At 47.0% G+C, this 17,932-nt stretch overlaps 1 protein-coding gene and 1 pseudogene across 1 annotated transcript in view; both read right to left on the reverse strand.

Annotated features, from left to right (window-relative positions):
* Positions 1-5,899: 5,899 nt before the first annotated feature.
* LOC106590761 (beta-1,3-galactosyltransferase 2-like) lies at positions 5,900-9,253 on the reverse strand (annotated as a pseudogene).
* Positions 9,254-13,380: 4,127 nt separating this feature from the next.
* The window catches only part of LOC106590762 (beta-1,3-galactosyltransferase 1), a 21,773-nt gene continuing 17,221 nt past the window's right edge, over positions 13,381-17,932 (reverse strand). Inside the window, exon 3 of the mRNA XM_045711714.1 lies at positions 13,381-15,275. Coding sequence (XP_045567670.1) covers positions 14,057-15,256 — 1,200 coding nt within the window. The 5' untranslated portion in view covers positions 15,257-15,275 and the 3' untranslated portion in view covers positions 13,381-14,056. The remainder of the gene's footprint in view (positions 15,276-17,932) is intronic.

The following is a 17,932-nucleotide window of genomic DNA, read 5'->3' on the forward strand; positions in this document are numbered from 1 at the left end:
CACATCAGTTCTCCATCGGATCGGATCGGCGATGGATCAGATGATGGAGAGGATGGACCGTTGGGAGAGGAGTGGCCTCCTCTCCCCACCTCCGGCTCCTCTGACTAATCCGCCTCCTTCCCCCCCTTCATCCGGCTCCGGCGCGCTTCGTCTTGCGCTCCCGAGGGAGTATGATGGAGCGGCGGCTGGGTGCCAGGGATTTCTGCTCTAGCTCGAGCTGTACCTGGCCACCGTGAGACCTACTCCCTCGGGGGAGGAGAGTGTGAGTGCCCTCGATTCCTGCCTGAAGGGCCGAGATCTGGAGTGGGCCAACGCGGTCTGGAACAGTCCGGACTCGGCGAGGGATCACTACCCAGAGTTCACCCGCCGCTTTAGGGCTGTATTCGATCACCCTCCAGAGGGAAGAGCGGCGGGTGAGCGGCTATTTCACCTCAGGCAGGAGACGAGGAGCGCGCAGGACTTCGCGCTGGAGTTCCGGACCTTGGCTGCTGGGGCGGGGTGGAACGACAGGGCCCTGATGGACCATTACTGGTGTAGTCTCCGGGAGGACGTCCACAGGGAGCTAGCGTGTCGAGACAACACTCTCTCTCTCGACGAGCTCATCGACATGTCGATTCGACTGGACAATCTGCTGGCTGCCCGCGGGCGTTCTGAAAGGGTCCTGTCTGTTCCACCTCCGTGCACTCCCGCCCCTATTCCGATGGAATTGGGGGGGCTGTGCCGAGGGGTACCGGAGGAGGTGGCTCCTCCTGCACCAGCTGTGGTCGGAGAGGACACACGGCCAACCGGTGCTGGAGGAGTCAGTCTGGGAGTCGAGAGGGCAGGCAGAACACTTCTCGGTCACCCCAGGTGAGTCAGCATCAAACTCACCCAGAACCCCCTGTCGGTCACATGTTCATTGAAATTGTTTTTTCTGATTTTTTTCCCTCTTCCCAGCATAGGGTGCTAGTCGATTCAGGCGCAGCTGGGAAACTTTATGGATCGCGGACTCGCCATTAAGCTGAGTATTCCGCTAGTGCCGATAGATCCCCCTTCCCCGTGCACTCCCTAGTTAGCCGGCCATTAGGGTCAGGGTTGGTCAGGGAGGCCACGGTTCCACTGGACATGGTAACGCAGGGGAATCATAAGGAACGGATTAGTCTCTTCCTTATCGACTCACCTGGGTTTCCGGTGGTGCTGGGGGTTCCCTGGCTGGCTAGACACAATCCCCGGTTTTCGTGGAGACAGGGGTTCTCCAGGGGTGGTCAGAGGAGTGTTCAGGAAGGTGTATAGGAGTTTCCATCGGTGCCACGTCGGTGGAGAGTCCAGACCAGGTTTCCACTGTGCGCATCCCCCCTGAATATGCCGATTTGGCGATCGCTTTTTGTAAGAAGAGGGCGACCAAATTACCATCTCATCGACAGGGGGATTGTGCGATAGATCTCCAGGTAAACGCTGTACTTCCCAAGAGTCACGTGTACCCTTTGTCACAGGAGGAGACGTTGGCTATGGAGACATATGTCAGGGAATCTCTGGGACAGGGGTACATTCGGCCCTCCATTTCACCCGCCTCCTCGAGTTTCTTTTTGTGAAGAAAAGGAGGGAGGTCTGCGTCCGTGCATTGATTACAGAGGTCTAAATTCTATTACGGTGGGGTTTAGTTACCCGCTACCTCTGATCGCTACGGCGGTGGAATCATTTCACGGCGCAAGGTTCTTCACAAAACTGGACCTCAGGAGCGCGTATAACCTGGTGCGTATCAAGAAGGGAGACGAGTGGAAAACCGCATTTAGTACCACATCAGGCCATTATGAGTACCTCGTCATGCCGTATGGGTTAAAGAATGCTCCAGCCGTCTTTCAATCCTTTGTAGACGAGATTCTCAGGGACCTGCACGGGCAGGGCGTGATTGTCTATATCGATGATATTCTGGTATATTCCGCCACCCGTGCCGCGCATGTGTCTCTGGTGCGCAAGGTGCTTGGGAGACTGCTGGAGCATGACCTATACGTCAAGGCTGAGAAGTGTGTGTTCTCCAAACGAGCCGTCTCCTTCCTGGGTTATCGCATTTCCACCACGGGGGTGGTGATGGAGTGTGACCGCGTTAATTCCGTGCGTAATTGGCCGACTCCAACCACGGTGAAGGAGGTGCAGCGGTTCTTAGGGTTTGCCAATTACTACTGGAGGTTTATCCGGGGTTTTGGCCAGGTAGCGGCTCCCATTACCTCACTGCTGAAGGGGGGGCCGGTGCGTTTGCGGTGGTCGACTGAGGCGGACAGAGCCTTCAAGAGGTTGAAGGCGCTGTTCACCGATGCACCCGTGTTGGCGCACCCGGACCCCTCTCTAGCCTTCATAGTGGAGGTGGACGCATCCGAGGCTGGGGTGGGTGCCGTGCTGTCACAGTGCTCGGGTACGCCACCTAAACTCCGCCCCTGTGCTTTCTTTTTGAAGAAGCTCGGTCCGGCGGAGCGTAACTATGATGTGAGGGACCGGGAGTTGTTAGCGGTGGTAAAAGCCCTGAGGGTGTGGAGACACTGGCTTGAGGGGGCTAAGCACCCCTTTCTCATCTGGACTGACCATCGGAACCTGGAGTATATCCGGGCAGCTAGGAGACTGAATCCGCGTCAGGCAAGGTGGGCCATGTTCTTCACCCGGTTCAGGTTTACTATTTCCTACAGGCCGGGCTCCCTGAACACGAAGGCCGATGCGCTGTCCCGTCTCTATGACACAGAGGACTGGCCCATCGATCCAACTCCCATCATTCCGGCATCTAGGCAGGTGGCACCGGTGGTATGGGAGGTGGACTCGGACATCGAGCGGGCGTTAAGGGTGGAACATGCACCTTCACAGTGTCCCACGGGTCGCTTGTACGTGCCGCTTGGTGTTCGGGATCAATTGATTCGGTGGGCCCACACTCTACCCTCTTCGGGTCATCCGGGTGTGGCGAGGACAGTGCGGGGTCTCAGGGGGAAGTACTGGTGGCCCACCTTGGCTAAGGACGTTAGGGTCTACGTCTCTTCCTGTTCGGTATGCGCCCAGAGTAGGGCTCCTAGGCACCTTCCGAGAGGGAAGTTACAGACCCTCCCCGTTCCACAACGGCCATGGTCGCACCTGTCAGTGGACTTCCTGACCGATCTCCCCCGTCTCAGGGGAACACTACGTTCCTGGTTGTTGTGGATCGGTTTTCAAAGTCCTGCCGTCTCCTCCCGTTGCCCGGTCTCCCTACGGCCCTACAGACTGCGGAGGCCCTATTTACCCACGTCTTCCGGCACTACGGGGTGCCGGAGGACATTGTCTCTGATCGAGGGTCCCAGTTCACGTCCAGGGTATGGAAGGCGTTTATGGAACGTCTGGGGGTCTCGGTCAGCTTGACCTCCGGTTATCACCCTGAGAGTAATGGGCAGGCGGAGAGGGTGAACCAGGAGGTGGGCAGGTTTCTGCGGTCGTATTGCCAGGACCGGCCAGGGGAGTGGGCTAGGTACATCCCATGGGCAGAGTTGGCCCAGAACTCACTCCGCCACTCCTCTACTAACCTATCACCCTTCCAGTGTGTTTTGGGTTACCAACCGGTCCTGGCACCATGGCACCAGAGTCAGACCGAGGCTTCTGCGGTGGAGGAGTGGGTGCAGCGCTCCAAGGAGACCTGGAGAGCCGTCCAGGAATCCCTGAAACAAGCCAGTGGACGACAGAAGAGGAGCGCTGACCGCCACTGCAGTGAGGCCCCTGTGTTCGTACCGGGGGACAGGGTCTGGCTCTCGACCCGGAACCTGCCCCTCCGCTTGCCCTGCCGGAAGCTGGGGCCGCAGTGTGTAGGGCCCTTCAAAGTCCTGAGGAGGATAAACGAGGTGTGTTATAGGTTACAACTTCCTTCCTATTACCGTATTAACCCCTCGTTTCATGTGTCTCTCCTCAGGCCGGTGGTAGCTGGTCCCCTGCAGGAAGGTGAGGTGCCGGATGTCCCTCCACCCCCTCTGGACATAGGGGGGTCCCCGGCGTACACCATACGGGCCATTCTGGACTCGAGACGCCGGGTGAGGGGCCTGCAGTACCTCATGGACTGGGAGGGGTACGGCCCGGAGGAGAGGTGCTGGGTACCGGTGGGGGACGTCTTGGACCCATCCCTGTTGAGGGATTTCCATCGCCTCCACCCGGATCGCCCTGCGCCTCGCCCTCCGGGTCGACCTCGAGGCCGGTGTCGGCGCGCTGCGGGAGCCGTGCATCGGGGGGGGGGGGGGGGGTACTGTCACGACTCCTACCGTAGGTAGGTCCCCCTCCTGTTCGGGTGGCGCTCGGCGGTCGTCGTCGCCGGCCTACTAGCTGCCACTGATTTCCTTTTCCCCCTTTTTGTTGATTGTGTGCACCTGTTTTTGGTTTGGGCTGATTAGCTGGGCTATTTTAGCCAGGAGGCCCGCCTGCTCTGTGTGCGGGATTGTTTGGTACTGTATTGCTTGTGTATGCACGCTCATTTGTATTTTTGAAGTGCGAGTGCGTATGTTGCGCCGACCTGTTTTTGTCCCGTGTGTTTGGGCACGTTTGTTTTGGTGTGCGCTCTAGTTCGCTGTTGGGGCGGCTTGTATTTTGCCGTTGTGTGTTAAATAAATAACACTACCCTGCATTCTCTGCCTCCTGCTCCTGACTCTGCACCCACTACGCCCTAGCGTTACAAAATCCTGCTGCTCCAGTATTATTTTTCCTGCTGTGAGAAGCAGGGTCAAATTAACCTGTTACAGTTTTGCAATGGGATTATTATCATTATCAGTATCACCACGTCCTGTTGCTTATTTTCCTGCTGTTAGAAGCAGGGTCAAATTAAGATAGCAAATTGTAACATGTTATAGATACACTCTGGGAAAGGGCAAAGCTGATTATTAAGTGCAATGCAACGGCTGTGTTTAGACTTTTGACCATCAGATCAGCTCTGAAAAAGATATGGTTGTTCAAATGAACAACGAGTGGAAAAAAGATCAGAATTGGGCTGCCTGTCTAAATACAGCCAACTAGTCTCTATTACGATAAACCCGTTTTACTTGTTCTGGGTATCTGCTGCTTCAGTGTAGTACACACATTCACCACAGACAGATCCAACGCATTGCATCTATTTCTTAGTCCTGTCCAGTCCATCACCATGTCCATATTAGGCAGATAACTGCTGCTCTCAGTCATTGTTAAAAAAAAGGCTTTTGAATCAAAAACCGGTGCATCAAGGTGTCTGCCTTGGTTCAGAGATAAATAACATTCTCCCAGAGGACGTAACGTGAAGAATCTGGTCATTCAGGGTGTTAATGTTCTTCACCAAGGTATACAGTGCCTTTGGAAAGTATTCAGACCCTTAACTCTGTACTTTGTTGAAACACATTTGGCAGTGATGACAGCCTCGAGTCTTCTTCTGTATGATGTTACAAGCTTGGCACACCTGTATTTGGGGAGATTCTCTTATTCTTCTCTGCAGAGCATCTCAAGCTCTGTCAGGTTGGATGCACAGCTATTTTCAGATCTATCCAGAAATGTTTGATCTGATTCAAGTCTGGGCTCTAGCTGGGCCACTCAAGGACATTCAGAGACTTGTCCCGAAGCCCCTCCTGCATTGTCTTGGCTGGGTGCTTAGGGTTTTGTCCTGTTGGAAGGTGAACTGTAACCCCAGTCTGAGGTCCTGAGTGCTCTGGAGCAGGTTTTCATCAATGATCTCTCTGTACTTTGCTCCATTCATCTTTGCCTCAATCATGACTAGTCTCCCAGTCACTGCCATTGAAAAACATCCCCACAGCATACCATAAAGGCCTGATTGGTGGAGTGCTGCAGAGATCATTGTCCTTCTGGAAGATTCCCCCATCTCCAAGAAGGAACTCTAGAGCTCTGTCAGAATGACCATTGGGTTCTTGGTCACCTCCCTGACCAAGGACCTTCTCCTTATTGCTCAGTTTGGCCGGGCAGCCAGCTCTAGGAAGAGTCTTGGTGGTTCCAAACTTCTTCCATTTAAGAGTGATGGAGGCCACTGTGTTCTTGTGGATCTTCAATGCTGCAGAAATGTTTTTGTACCCTTCCCCAGATCTGTGACTCGACACAATCCTGTCTCGGTGCTCTATGGACAACTCCTTCAACCTCATAGATTGGTGTTTGCTCTGACATGCACTGTCAAGTGTGGGACCTTATATAGACAGGTGGGTGCCTTTCCAAATCATGTCCAATCAATTTAATTTACCACAGGTGGACGCCAATCAAGTTGTAGAAACATCTCAAGGATGATCAATGGAAACAAGATGCACCTGAGCTCAATTTCGAATCTCATAGCAAATTTTGTAAATTTGCCAACATTTCAAAAATCCTGTTTTTGCTTTGTCATTATGGGGTATTGTGTGTGGCTACTGAGATTTTTTATTGATTTAATCCATTTTAGAATAAGTCTGTAACATAACAAAATGTGTAAAAAGTCAAGGGGTCTGAATACTTTCCAAATGCACTGTATATCCTTTTCCCATCCCCTGAAGGCATCGCCTTCTTTGATTTTTGTTTGTTAGTTAGTTAGTGTATGAACAAATAACGAGGAAGTGATTGGTACATCAGTCAGTTTGTTAGTGTATGGGATCAGCAGGTAGGACCAGGTTTGTGTAGGTCTTTCCATGCGTTGACCTAGTGAGTGATACTGTATGTGGTGGTGGCTATCAGTCGTGAGTAGGTGCAGCGGTCATAAGCCACAGGGAAAACCTGGAAAAGGTTTCCATTGGGGGGGTCAGTAGGCCGGATGCCCAGGTGTCTCATGCACAGTCCCAGATACACATCCTCTATGTAGACGGCTTTAACATGCCTGGACGCCTCCACCAGCTTCCTGGGGAGGTCTAAGGTGGATATACCAGTTCAGGAAACACCTCCATTGGAAGGTACCATTTGGAACTTGGGTCTCTTAGAACGGCGGCCCATCGGGCCACTAGTCCAGTCTGGTAGTTCTGCGTTGGAGCGTGAAGCAGCATGTTGACCAAGGTGTTCACGTTGAGGAACATGTCTGAGTCGATCTTCATGGCGTAGGAGGCGTTGGGGCAGCGAGAGCTCAGCCACTCCATCATCACCATGGTCTTGATGGTCAGGTTTTTGTAGCTGTCTATGAAGTCACTCTGCAGCAGATCCTGGTGCTCTTTGCTCTCCTGCAGCACCTTCTCCTGGAGCTGCTCTGTCTCCTCTCCACTGGGCAGTCCCAGCAGGAAGAACAGACGGACCTCTTTGCCCAGTACTTGCCTCTCACTGCCCCAAGTACTGCGGACGGCCTCACGAGCCTCCATGTTATAGGGCGCCACTGGCACCATCAGAACCCGGAAGGGGTTCTGCTCCCGGCATTTCTCTGGTTCATCCAGGATGAAGATGTACTCTGATGGGTATTCTACATGGTATTTCTTCTGATTCGTAACTGACATGTTTGCTGTTGGATTGGTGGTTGAAGGTGAGATCCGGTCTTTGAGGTCAATTGCCAGGATGACCACAATCATCATCACGACCAGGAACAGAAACAGGCCAAGGCAGCTGGTGCGACACCAGCGTCTCTTTTTGATCTGTGTTCTGTCTGCCACCGGCTGGCTGTCATCAGTACTGCTGAAACACAAGGTTGAGAAAAACACATCTGCTGTCAGTGTAGTCCCATGTGGCTCAGTTGGTAGAGCATGGTGTTTGCAATGCCAGGGTTGTGGGTTCGATTCCCACGGGGGACCAGTACGGAGAAACATGTATGAAATCTATGCATTCACTACTGTAAGTCGCTCTGGATAAGAGCGTCTGCTAAAATGTAAATGTAGTGTCTGACCACTGTTCCTCTAACTGATTTACCACTCCTTACATTGGTTTAAATTCACAATGGAAGTTCATATATTTTATAGTTAGTATGATATAAGATTAGTTTTTCTTTTTACATATTAACTATGTTCACCTCATCATACTGTATAAAACCAATCAACATCATGCACTAGATTTGATTTGAATGTTCAATGTTTAGAAGAGAAGTCCCCCCCCCCATGGCTCACCATAGTTCAGCGATGAGGGGCTGGGCGTCATGGGCGTCAGGTGGGGGGCGTTGGGTCCAGAAGTTGTGGTAGACCCCCATCATGCATTTGGGTAAGATTGTAGCAAAGAGGGTGTATAAAGGTCTGACAGAGATATGTTAATCTACCGACCTGAGGCTCAGAATGTCAGCTCTCTGAATGTCAACGACTATGTTTTTTAAAATGGCCGTTATTATGTTTCAGATCCATTAAGACGCCGTTTACCGTTGTCCATTTACCTTGGTCACCGTTCCGGTCTGCTTAAGGGGTGGTTCTCCCATAAACACCAATTGCGATAGTAGCTGTGTCTGTTCTGCTTGTTTCATTGACTTCATATGAACCAGGAAAAAGAGCCAGTGAGATGTATCGCTTCCTCTACTGTCTCTGGTTGTAGATTGCTTGGCAGTGAGTGGAGCATAGGTGACAGGGCTGCTATCTGCCTTTATGGGCCTCAGCATGTCAGTAGCGCAGCTGTTTTCTCTGTGGTGTCCTGTGTTGTTGACATCACTCTCATGGTAACCACTTTCTTCTGTCAGTCACGTGTCATGAAGTGTTTCAAACAGAAAGTACATTTACATTTACATTTTAGTCATTTAGCAGACGCTCTTATCCAGAGCGACTTACAGTAGTGAATGCATACATTTCATACAATTTTTTTTTTTTTCTTCTTTTTGTACTTGGCCCCCCCGTGGGAATCGAACCCACAACCCTGGCGTTGCAAACACCATGCTCTACCAACTGAGCTACGGGGAAGGCTAAGTAGGCTAAGTAAGTATGACTTTTAAGACCTTGAACCAAATATCAACAATAGTACTTATCACTGTCAATGTCAACATTTACAACCACCTATCACCTGTGTGTGTCTGAGAGAGAGAGAAAGAGATCAACGAAGGTGCTGGGATATAATATATTTTAACCTCTGTCATGAAGACATTTATATTATGATTTCAGAAATATTAGCAATCCTACTTTTCTGGTATTTTAAGAACAAAATCTGTTAGAAGTCTTCCAATACATTGCCTGTAGTCCGTTTCAATCTTTTTCCACTAAACCAACGTTGAAGAACCAGTTTGTTTGTCCTGTATGCTGCTTCGGAAGTTTACCTACACCTTAGCCAAATACATTTTAAACTCCGTTTTTCACAATTCCTGACATTTAATCCTAGTAACAATTCCCTGTTTTAGGTCAGTTAGGATCACCACTTTATTTTAGAATGTAAAATGTCAGAAAATTAGCAGAGAGAATGATTTTGGCCCCAAAGCCAATTCCTCCTTTGGTCGTCTTTCCTTCCAGTTCTCTGCTGCCAATGACTAGAACGAACTGCAAAAATCTCTGAAGCTGGAGACTCTTACCTTCCTCACTAGCTTTAAGCACCAGCTGTCAGAGCAGCTCACAGATCACTGCACCTGTACATAGCCCATCTATAATTTAGCCCAAACTACTACCTCTTCCCCTACTGTATTTATTTATTTTATTTATTTTGCTCCTTTGCACCATATTATTTATATTTTATCTCTGAACTTTCTTCAAACTACAAATCTACCATTCCAGTGTTTTTCTTGCTATACTTTATTTACTTTGCCACCATGGCATTTTTTTGCCTTTACCTCCCTTATCTCACATCATTTGCTCACATTGTATATAGTCTTATTTTTTTATTTTTTTATTTATTTTTTTCTTCTATTGCATCATTGATTGTATGTTGTTTTACTCCATGTGTAACTCTGTGTTTTTGTATGTTGTCGAACTGCTTTGCTTTATCCTGGCCAGGTCGCAATTGTAAATGAGAACTTGTTCTCAACTTGCCTACCTGGTTAAATAAAGGTGAAATAAATAAATAAATAAATAGGGGACCATGGGCCTCCTTTATAACCATTGAGTCAATTATACACTAAATATCTATCTGAAGGATCCATTTCTGAAAAGACTTGAGCACGTAGCTGAAAAGTAGTAAGTAGTTGAAAAGTTGCTAATCCGTGATGAAATTCAAACACATTACCTTTGGGTTGCTAGACGTTTGCGTTACACGCCCACCTATCCACCAATGACCAGCCACCCTCCTCTCGTTTCTGACTTGAGTAACCTTCTGTCTTATGTAACCATACCAAACATAACATATCACTCTAATTTCAATGTCTGTTTTTTCACATTTACTATGTTACGTCTCGTCTATGAGACCAGGCTGTGTTTCCAGGCAACAGCCTGGCTGAATGTGTTTTCGTGGATTTAGACAGGGAACTTGGAACAGGACTGTCGGGCAAACAACCAAGCCCTGTTGATCAAGGGGAGCGTGGAGACCTAGCCAACATCTTAAAGGGCACATGGATGTGGGCAACAAACCACGTTTAAATTCAAATACAGGATGAAAACTAAGTCAATATATTCAACGATAATTGCTTACCATTCTTGACAGTGGTAAACAGATAAGCTACATAGACTAATATTTGATGTAGGCCTTACGTCTACAATCATTCATGTCCAGTTGTATAAAAATAAATACTTTATTTCAGAGTAGATACACCATTCTGGGGCGGCAGGTAGCCTAGTGGTTAGAGCGTTGGATTAGTAACTGTAAAGGTTGCTAGATTGAATCCCCCGAGCTGACAAGGTTCAAATCTGTCTTTCTTCCCCTGAACAAGGTAGTTAACCCATTGTTCCTAGGCCGTCATTGAACATAAGAATTTGTTCTTAGCTGACTTGCCTGGTAAAATCAATAAATACATTTCTTGGAGTTCTCTCAAACCAGGGTGATCCTGATCTGTCGGTAAACTACTGTAAACCAAATGATCAGTGTTGTTTATCGTTCTCATCCTTGTACACTGTTGTCTCAGTGGCACCCAATATAATACCTTACTTTTTATCCCCTATATAATACACTACTTTTTATCCCCTATATAATACACTACTTTTTATCCCCTATATAGGACACTATTTTTGACCAGAGACTATATAGGGGATAAGGTGTCATTTATCCCCTAAATAGGGCACTATTTTTGACGAGAGACTATGTAGGAAAAAGGGTGTCATTAGCAATTCATACTCAGTATTAGGCGTCTCAGTCTCCCAAACGATGACTTCCTTTTACAGTAAATGACAGGGGAAGTGAACGATTACACTGTCAAATTGTCTCTCTCTGCACCCCTTCCTGTCTGCGGCTTTGGGTCACATCAAACTCTGAGACTATTGTCTTTGGTTGTGTAGTTTGTGCTATTGTGTTGTTTGAGCTGTGACGGTTGTCTTGGTTGTGTTGTTTGAGCTGTGACTGTTGTCTTGGTTGTATTGTTTGAGCTGTGACTGTCGTCTTGGTTGTGTTGTTTGAGCTGTGGCTGTTGTCTTGGTTGTGTTGTTTGAGCTGTGGCTGTTGTCTTGGTTGTGTTGTTTGAGCTGTGGCTGTTGTCTTGGTTGTGTTGTTTGAGCTGTGGCTGTTGTCTTGGTTGTGTTGTTTGAGCTGTGACGGTTGTCTTTGGTTGTGTTGTTTGAGCTGTGGCTGTTGTCTTGGTTGTGTTGTTTGAGCTGTGACTGTTGTCTTGGTTGTGTTGTTTGAGCTGTGACTGTTGTCTTGGTTGTGTTGTTTGAGCTGTGACTGTTGTCTTGGTTGTGTTGTTTGAGCTGTGACTGTTGTCTTGGTTGTGTTGTTTGAGCTGTGACTGTTGTCTTGGTTTCTAGACTCTGAACGTCAGTAATAGAAAACAAAGGCATTGAAATAATATGGGCGGTGCTAATGTTTGTCCTGTTGCACACAGGTGTGTAATGGTAATGTGTTTCTTCATGTCCCAACTGCCCCCAAGACACCCACAGGGAGCAGGGTCACGGACGGGGACACCAACTCCCCCCGAGACACCCACAGGGAGCGGGGTCACGGACGGGGACACCAACTCCCCCCGAGACACCCACAGGGAGCGGGGTCACGGACGGGGACACCAACTCCCCCCGAGACACCCACAGGGAGCGGGGTCACGGACGGGGACACCATTGTCCAGTACCCGTGTAGCATTGGGGTTAAGTGCGTTGCTCAAGGGCACAGCAACAGATTTTCCATTTTGTCAGCTCATATTATGTCTATATACAGTGTATATAATGATGTGGAAATAGTTAAAGTACAAAAAGGAAAATAAATAAACATAAATATGGGTTGTATTTACAATGGTGTTTGTTCTTCACTGGTTGACCTTTTCTTGTGGCAAAAAGTCACACATCTTGCTGCTGTGATGGCACACTGTGGTATTTCACCCAATAGATATTTTTATTTAACTAGGAAAGTCAGTTAAGAACAAATTCTTATTTTCAATGATGGCCTAGGAACAGTGGGTTAACTGCCTTGTTCAGGGGCAGAATGACAGATTATCAAAATTGGATTTGTTTTCAAATTCTTTGTGGGTCTGTGTAATCTGAGGGAAATATGTGTCTCTAATATGGTCATTTTTGACAACTTTTACTTTTACTTCACTACATTCCTAAAGAAAATAATGTTATTTTTACTCCATACATTTTCCCTGACACTCAAAGTACTAGTTACATTTTGAATGCTTAGCAGGACAGGAAAATGGTCCAATTCGTACAATTATCAAGAGAACATCCCTGGTCATCCCTACTACCTATGATCTGGCGGACTCACTGAACACAAATGCTTTGTTTGTAAATGATGTCTGAGTGTTGGAGTGTGCCCCTGGCTATCTGTAAATGATGTCTGAGTGTTGGACTGTGCCCCTGGCTATCTGTAAATGATGTCTCAGTGTTGGACTGTGCCCCTGGCTATCTGTAAATGATGTCTCAGTGTTGGACTGTGCCCCTGGCTATCTGTAAATGATGTCTGAGTGTTGGACTGTGCCCCTGGCTATCTGTAAATGATGTCTCAGTGTTGGACTGTGCCCCTGGCTATCTGTAAATGATGTCTCAGTGTTGGACTGTGCCCCTGGCTATCTGTAAATGATGTCTGAGTGTTGGACTGTGCCCCTGGCTATCTGTAAATGATGTCTCAGTGTTGGACTGTGCCCCTGGCTATCTGTAAATGATGTCTCAGTGTTGGAGTGTGCCCCGGGCTATCTGTAAATTAAAAAAACTAGAAAATAGTTCTGTCTGGTTTGCTTAATATGAGGAAATTGAATTGATTTATACTCATACTTTTTACTTTTGATAGTTAAGCATTTTTATAACCAAGCACTTTTAGACTTTTACTCAAGTAGTATTTTACTGGGGGACTTTCACTTTTACTTGAGTCATTTTCTATTAAGGTAACTTAACTTTTACTCAAGTATGACAATTGGGTACTTTTTCCACCACTGCAGAAACACAGAAACAAGGTGATCCTTCTCTACCACACCCACAGAAACAAGGTGATCCTTCTCTACCACACCCACAGAAACACAGGGATAAGGCGATCCTTCTCTACCACACCCACAGAAACAAGGCGATCCTTCTCTACCACACCCACAGAAACAAGGTGATCCTTCTCTACCACACCCACAGAAACACAGAGATAAGGTGATCCTTCTCTACCTCACCCACAGAAACAAGGCGATCTTTCTCTACCACACCCACAGAAACACAGGGATAAGGTGATCCTTCTCTACCTCACCCACAGAAACACAGAGATAAGGTGATCCTTCTCTACCACACCCACAGAAACACAGAGATAAGGTGATCCTTCTCTACCACACCCACAGAAACACAGAGATAAGGTGATCCTTCTCTACCACACCAACAGAAACACAGAGATAAGCTGATCCTTCTCTACCACACCCACAGAAACACAGAGATAATGTGATCCTTCTCTACCACACCCACAGAAACACAGAGGTAAGGTGATCATTCCTTCTCTACCTCACCCACAGAAACACAGAAACAAGGAAAAGCATCCAAGACACCCACAGGGAGTGCGGTCACGGTCAGGGACACCATTGTCCAGCTCCCATGGAGCACTGGGGTTAAGTGCTTGCTCAAGGGCACATTGACAGATTTGCCATTTTGTCAGCTTCGGGATTGGAACCATCAACCTTTTTGGTTATTGGCACAACGCTCTAACCTCAAGGCTATTTGTCTTTCCCAGAGTGTTGTTTTCAATAACAGACAGGCCCAGGTTGGTGTAAGTTTCTCCATACGTCCAGAAGCTCTTGAGGAGTGTCGAGGATGGTTGTGATAACAGCCATGTAGTGACAGCGGTCCTGGGCTCCTGCATACCCCTGGAAGAGGTTGTCACTGGGGGGGTCAGTAGGCCGGATGCCCAGGTGTCTCATGCACAGTCCCAGATACACATCCTCTATGTAGACGGCTTTAACATGCCTGGACGCCTCCACCAGCTTCCTGGGGAGGTCTAAGGTGAAGACATAGCCCAGGCCCAGAGCATAAGGTGGATATACCGGTTCAGGAAACACCTCCTTTGGAAGATACCATTTGGAGCTTGGGTCATGAAGGACTGCTGCACCAATTGCCACTTGTCCAGACATGTAGTTCTGCGTTGGAGAATGTAGAATCAGCATGTAAACCAGGTTGTGCACGTTGAGAAACATGTCTGAGTCGATCTTCATGGCGTAGGAGGCGTTGGGGCAGCGAGAGCTCAGCCACTCCATCATCACCATGGTCTTGATGGTCAGGTTTTTGTAGCTGTCTATGAAGTCACTCTGCAGCAGATCCTGGTGCTCTTTGCTCTCCTGCAGCACATTCTCCTGGAGCTGCTCTGTCTCCTCTCCACTGGGCAGTCCCAGCAGGAAGAACAGACAGACCTTGTTGCCGAAAACTAGGTTCTGACTGCCCCAAGTACTGCGGACGGCCTCACGAGCCTCCATGTTATAGGGCGCAACTGGCACCATCAGAACCAGGAAGGGGTTCTGCTCCCGGCATTTCTCTGGCTCATCCAGGATGAAGATGTACTCTGATGGGTATTCTACATGGTACAGTCCTGGGGACACATACAGAGGAGGAGTGGCCAGTCCAGTGGTCAGTGTTATTGATGGCCAGTCCTGAATGGATATTGTATCCAGGTAAACTTCTGATTCAGCTTGTGGTTCAACGTGAACATATATTGTAGTTGTGTCCTTGTTGTCTGGTGTTTCAGCTTCCATATAATATGTTGATTCATCATTAGTAGTTGGACTGATGCTCAGGTCCTCTTCTCTTGAAGCGTCTGGAGTCCTCCTGGAAGGGGGACGATGGTAGGGGTGGTTTGGGTTGTTGGGATATTCCAGAACGGTATAGTATATGACCCTCAGCGACACCAGTACCAGGAAGATCTTGGTGCACGTCCGCCAGTGACTGATCATTATATTGGGATCTGTGTCACTAGAAAAAACAGAATGGAGGTCAATCGTAACAAACCAAAAACAAGCTCAGAGGTCTTTAACAGCAAGTTACTTTGGACTTAAGAGTATGGTTATGTTTGTCAGTCCTCTACGTTGATTAAATAGTCTGTTCACAGTAGAGTCAGTCCTCTACGTTGATTAAATAGTCTGTTCACAGTAGAGTCAGTCCTCTACGTTGATTAAATAGTCTGTTCACAGTAGAATGAGTGCTGATGATTGGAAGTGGTTCTACAATACTACAGTCAGAAAGATCACAGTATTGAACTTGTAGACTGACAGATCAGACATGTTTCCAATCTATTTTGAAATGCCAAAACCTGTTAGTTTATGTAAATATGATATATTCAACAGCAATATAATGTTATTCTTGACAACAGCAAAGTTGGGTATTGTATTTATGTGCTGTAAGCATTTGAATATGACTTTAATGATTCCTACATCAGTTATTCCACTGTGTAGATCGCTCCACTTAGATGAAGCCGTGTTCTCTAATATCTTTACATTGAGATTAACTGTGGTGATTCTCTAAAGGTGGAAAAAAGGTATACTACCGTTCAAAAGTTTGGGGTCACTTAGAAATGTCCTTGTTTTTGAAATAAAAAAAAATTTATCCATTAAAATAACATCAAATTGATCAGAAATACAGTGTAGACTGTTACGTTTGTCGTATGGAGTAGACCAAAACGCAGCGGGAATGTGAGTGCTCATCTTCTTATTTATAAAAAAAAAAAGAAACAAAACACTTGAACAAAACAACGACGACGAAGAACAGTCCCGTAAGGACAAATGACTATACGGAGAAACAACTACCCACAAATCCCAATGAACAAACACCCCTATAAATAGGACCTTCAATTAGAGACAACGAGGAACAGCTGCCTCCAATTGAAGGTCAACCCAATAAACTAAGCATAGAAATAGAATAAATAGACACAGACATAGAAATAGACTAACATAGAACATAGAACATTGCCCCAAAACCCCCGAAACACACTAAACAAACACCCCCTGCCATGCCCTGACCGAACTATAATAACAAACAACCTCTTTTACTGGTCAGGATGTGACATAGACATTGTTAATGTTGTGTTGGTAATGACTATTGTAGCTGGAAATGGCAGATTTTTTATGGAATATCTACATAGGCGTACAGAGGCCCATTATCAGCAACCATCACTCCTGTTTTCCAATGGCACGTTGTGTTAGCTAAGCTGAAGATCTCGTACAACGCTGTGTACTACTCCCTTCACAGAACAGAGCAAACTGGCTCTAACCAGAAAAGAAAGAGGAGTGGGAGGCTCCGGTGCACAACTGAGCAAGAAGACAAGTACATTTGAGTGTCTAGTTTGAGAAACAGACACCAAGTCCTAAACTGGCAGCTTCATTAAATAGTACCCGCAAAACACCAATCTCAACATCAACAGTGAAGAGGCGACTCCGGGATGCTGGCCTTCTCGGTAGAGTTGCAAAGAAAAGTCATATCTTAGACTGGCCAATAAAAATAGAAGATTAAGATGGGCAAAAGAACACAGACACTGGACAGAGGAACTCTGCCAAGAAGGCCAGCATCCCGGAGTCGCCTCTTCACTGCTGACGTTGAGACTGGTGTTTTGCGGGTACTATTTAATGAAGCTGCCAGTTGAGGACTTGTGATGCGTCAGTTTCTCAAACTAGACACTCTTATGTACTTGTCCTCTTGCTCAGTTGTGCACCGGGGCCTCCCACTCCTCTTTCTATTCTGGCTCGACGAAGTTTGTGCTGTTCTGTGACGGGAGTAGTACACAGCGTTATACCAGATCTCAAGTTTCTTGGCAATTTCTCGCATGGAATAGCCTACATTTCTCAGAACAAGAATAGACTGACGAGTTTCAGAAGAAAGTTCTTTGTTTCTGGCCAATTTAGAGCCTGTAATCGAACCCACCAATGCTGATGCTCCAGATACTCAACTAGTCTAAAGAAGGCCAGTTTTAATGCTTTTTTAATCAGGAAAACAGTATTCAGCTGTGCTAACATAATTGCACAAGGGTTTTCTAATGATCAATTAGCCTTTTAAAATTATAAACTTGGATTAGCTAACACAACGTGCCATTGGAACACAGGAGTGATGGTTGCTGATAATGGGCCTCTGTACGCCTATGTAGATATTCCATTAAAAATCAGCCGTTTCCAGCTACAATAGTCATTTACAACATTAACAATGTCTACACTGTATTTCTGGTCAATTTGATGTTATTTTAATGGACAAGAATTGTGCTTTTCTTTCAAAAACAAGGACATTTCTACGTGACCTCAAACTTTTGAACGGAAGTGTATGTCTCAAGTGATGCCTTGTGAAATGATCAAATGTTTCATACACAGTGTTGTCAGATACAGACAGTGGTTTGTGGCTAGTCACTGTTGCATAGCTACTGTAGGCCATGTCGTGTCAGGAAGGTTTCGAAATGTGTTCGCTTTTACAAGCCATCTAGTTTCAGTCATGTTCCTTTGCAAATATCTTTACATTTTCATATTTGTTTAAAACAAGTTCATATCAAGTTAGTGATGTTACAAAGTTACAAAGTTTGAAATTGCTTTGAGAATTATACAGCGCAAGTGTATGTATTTATGAAGACCACAGCTTCCAGTTACTGTAGGAAG

Source organism: Salmo salar, unplaced genomic scaffold (genome assembly GCF_905237065.1).
Source record: "Salmo salar unplaced genomic scaffold, Ssal_v3.1, whole genome shotgun sequence".
In the NCBI taxonomy this organism is placed as follows: domain Eukaryota; kingdom Metazoa; phylum Chordata; class Actinopteri; order Salmoniformes; family Salmonidae; genus Salmo; species Salmo salar.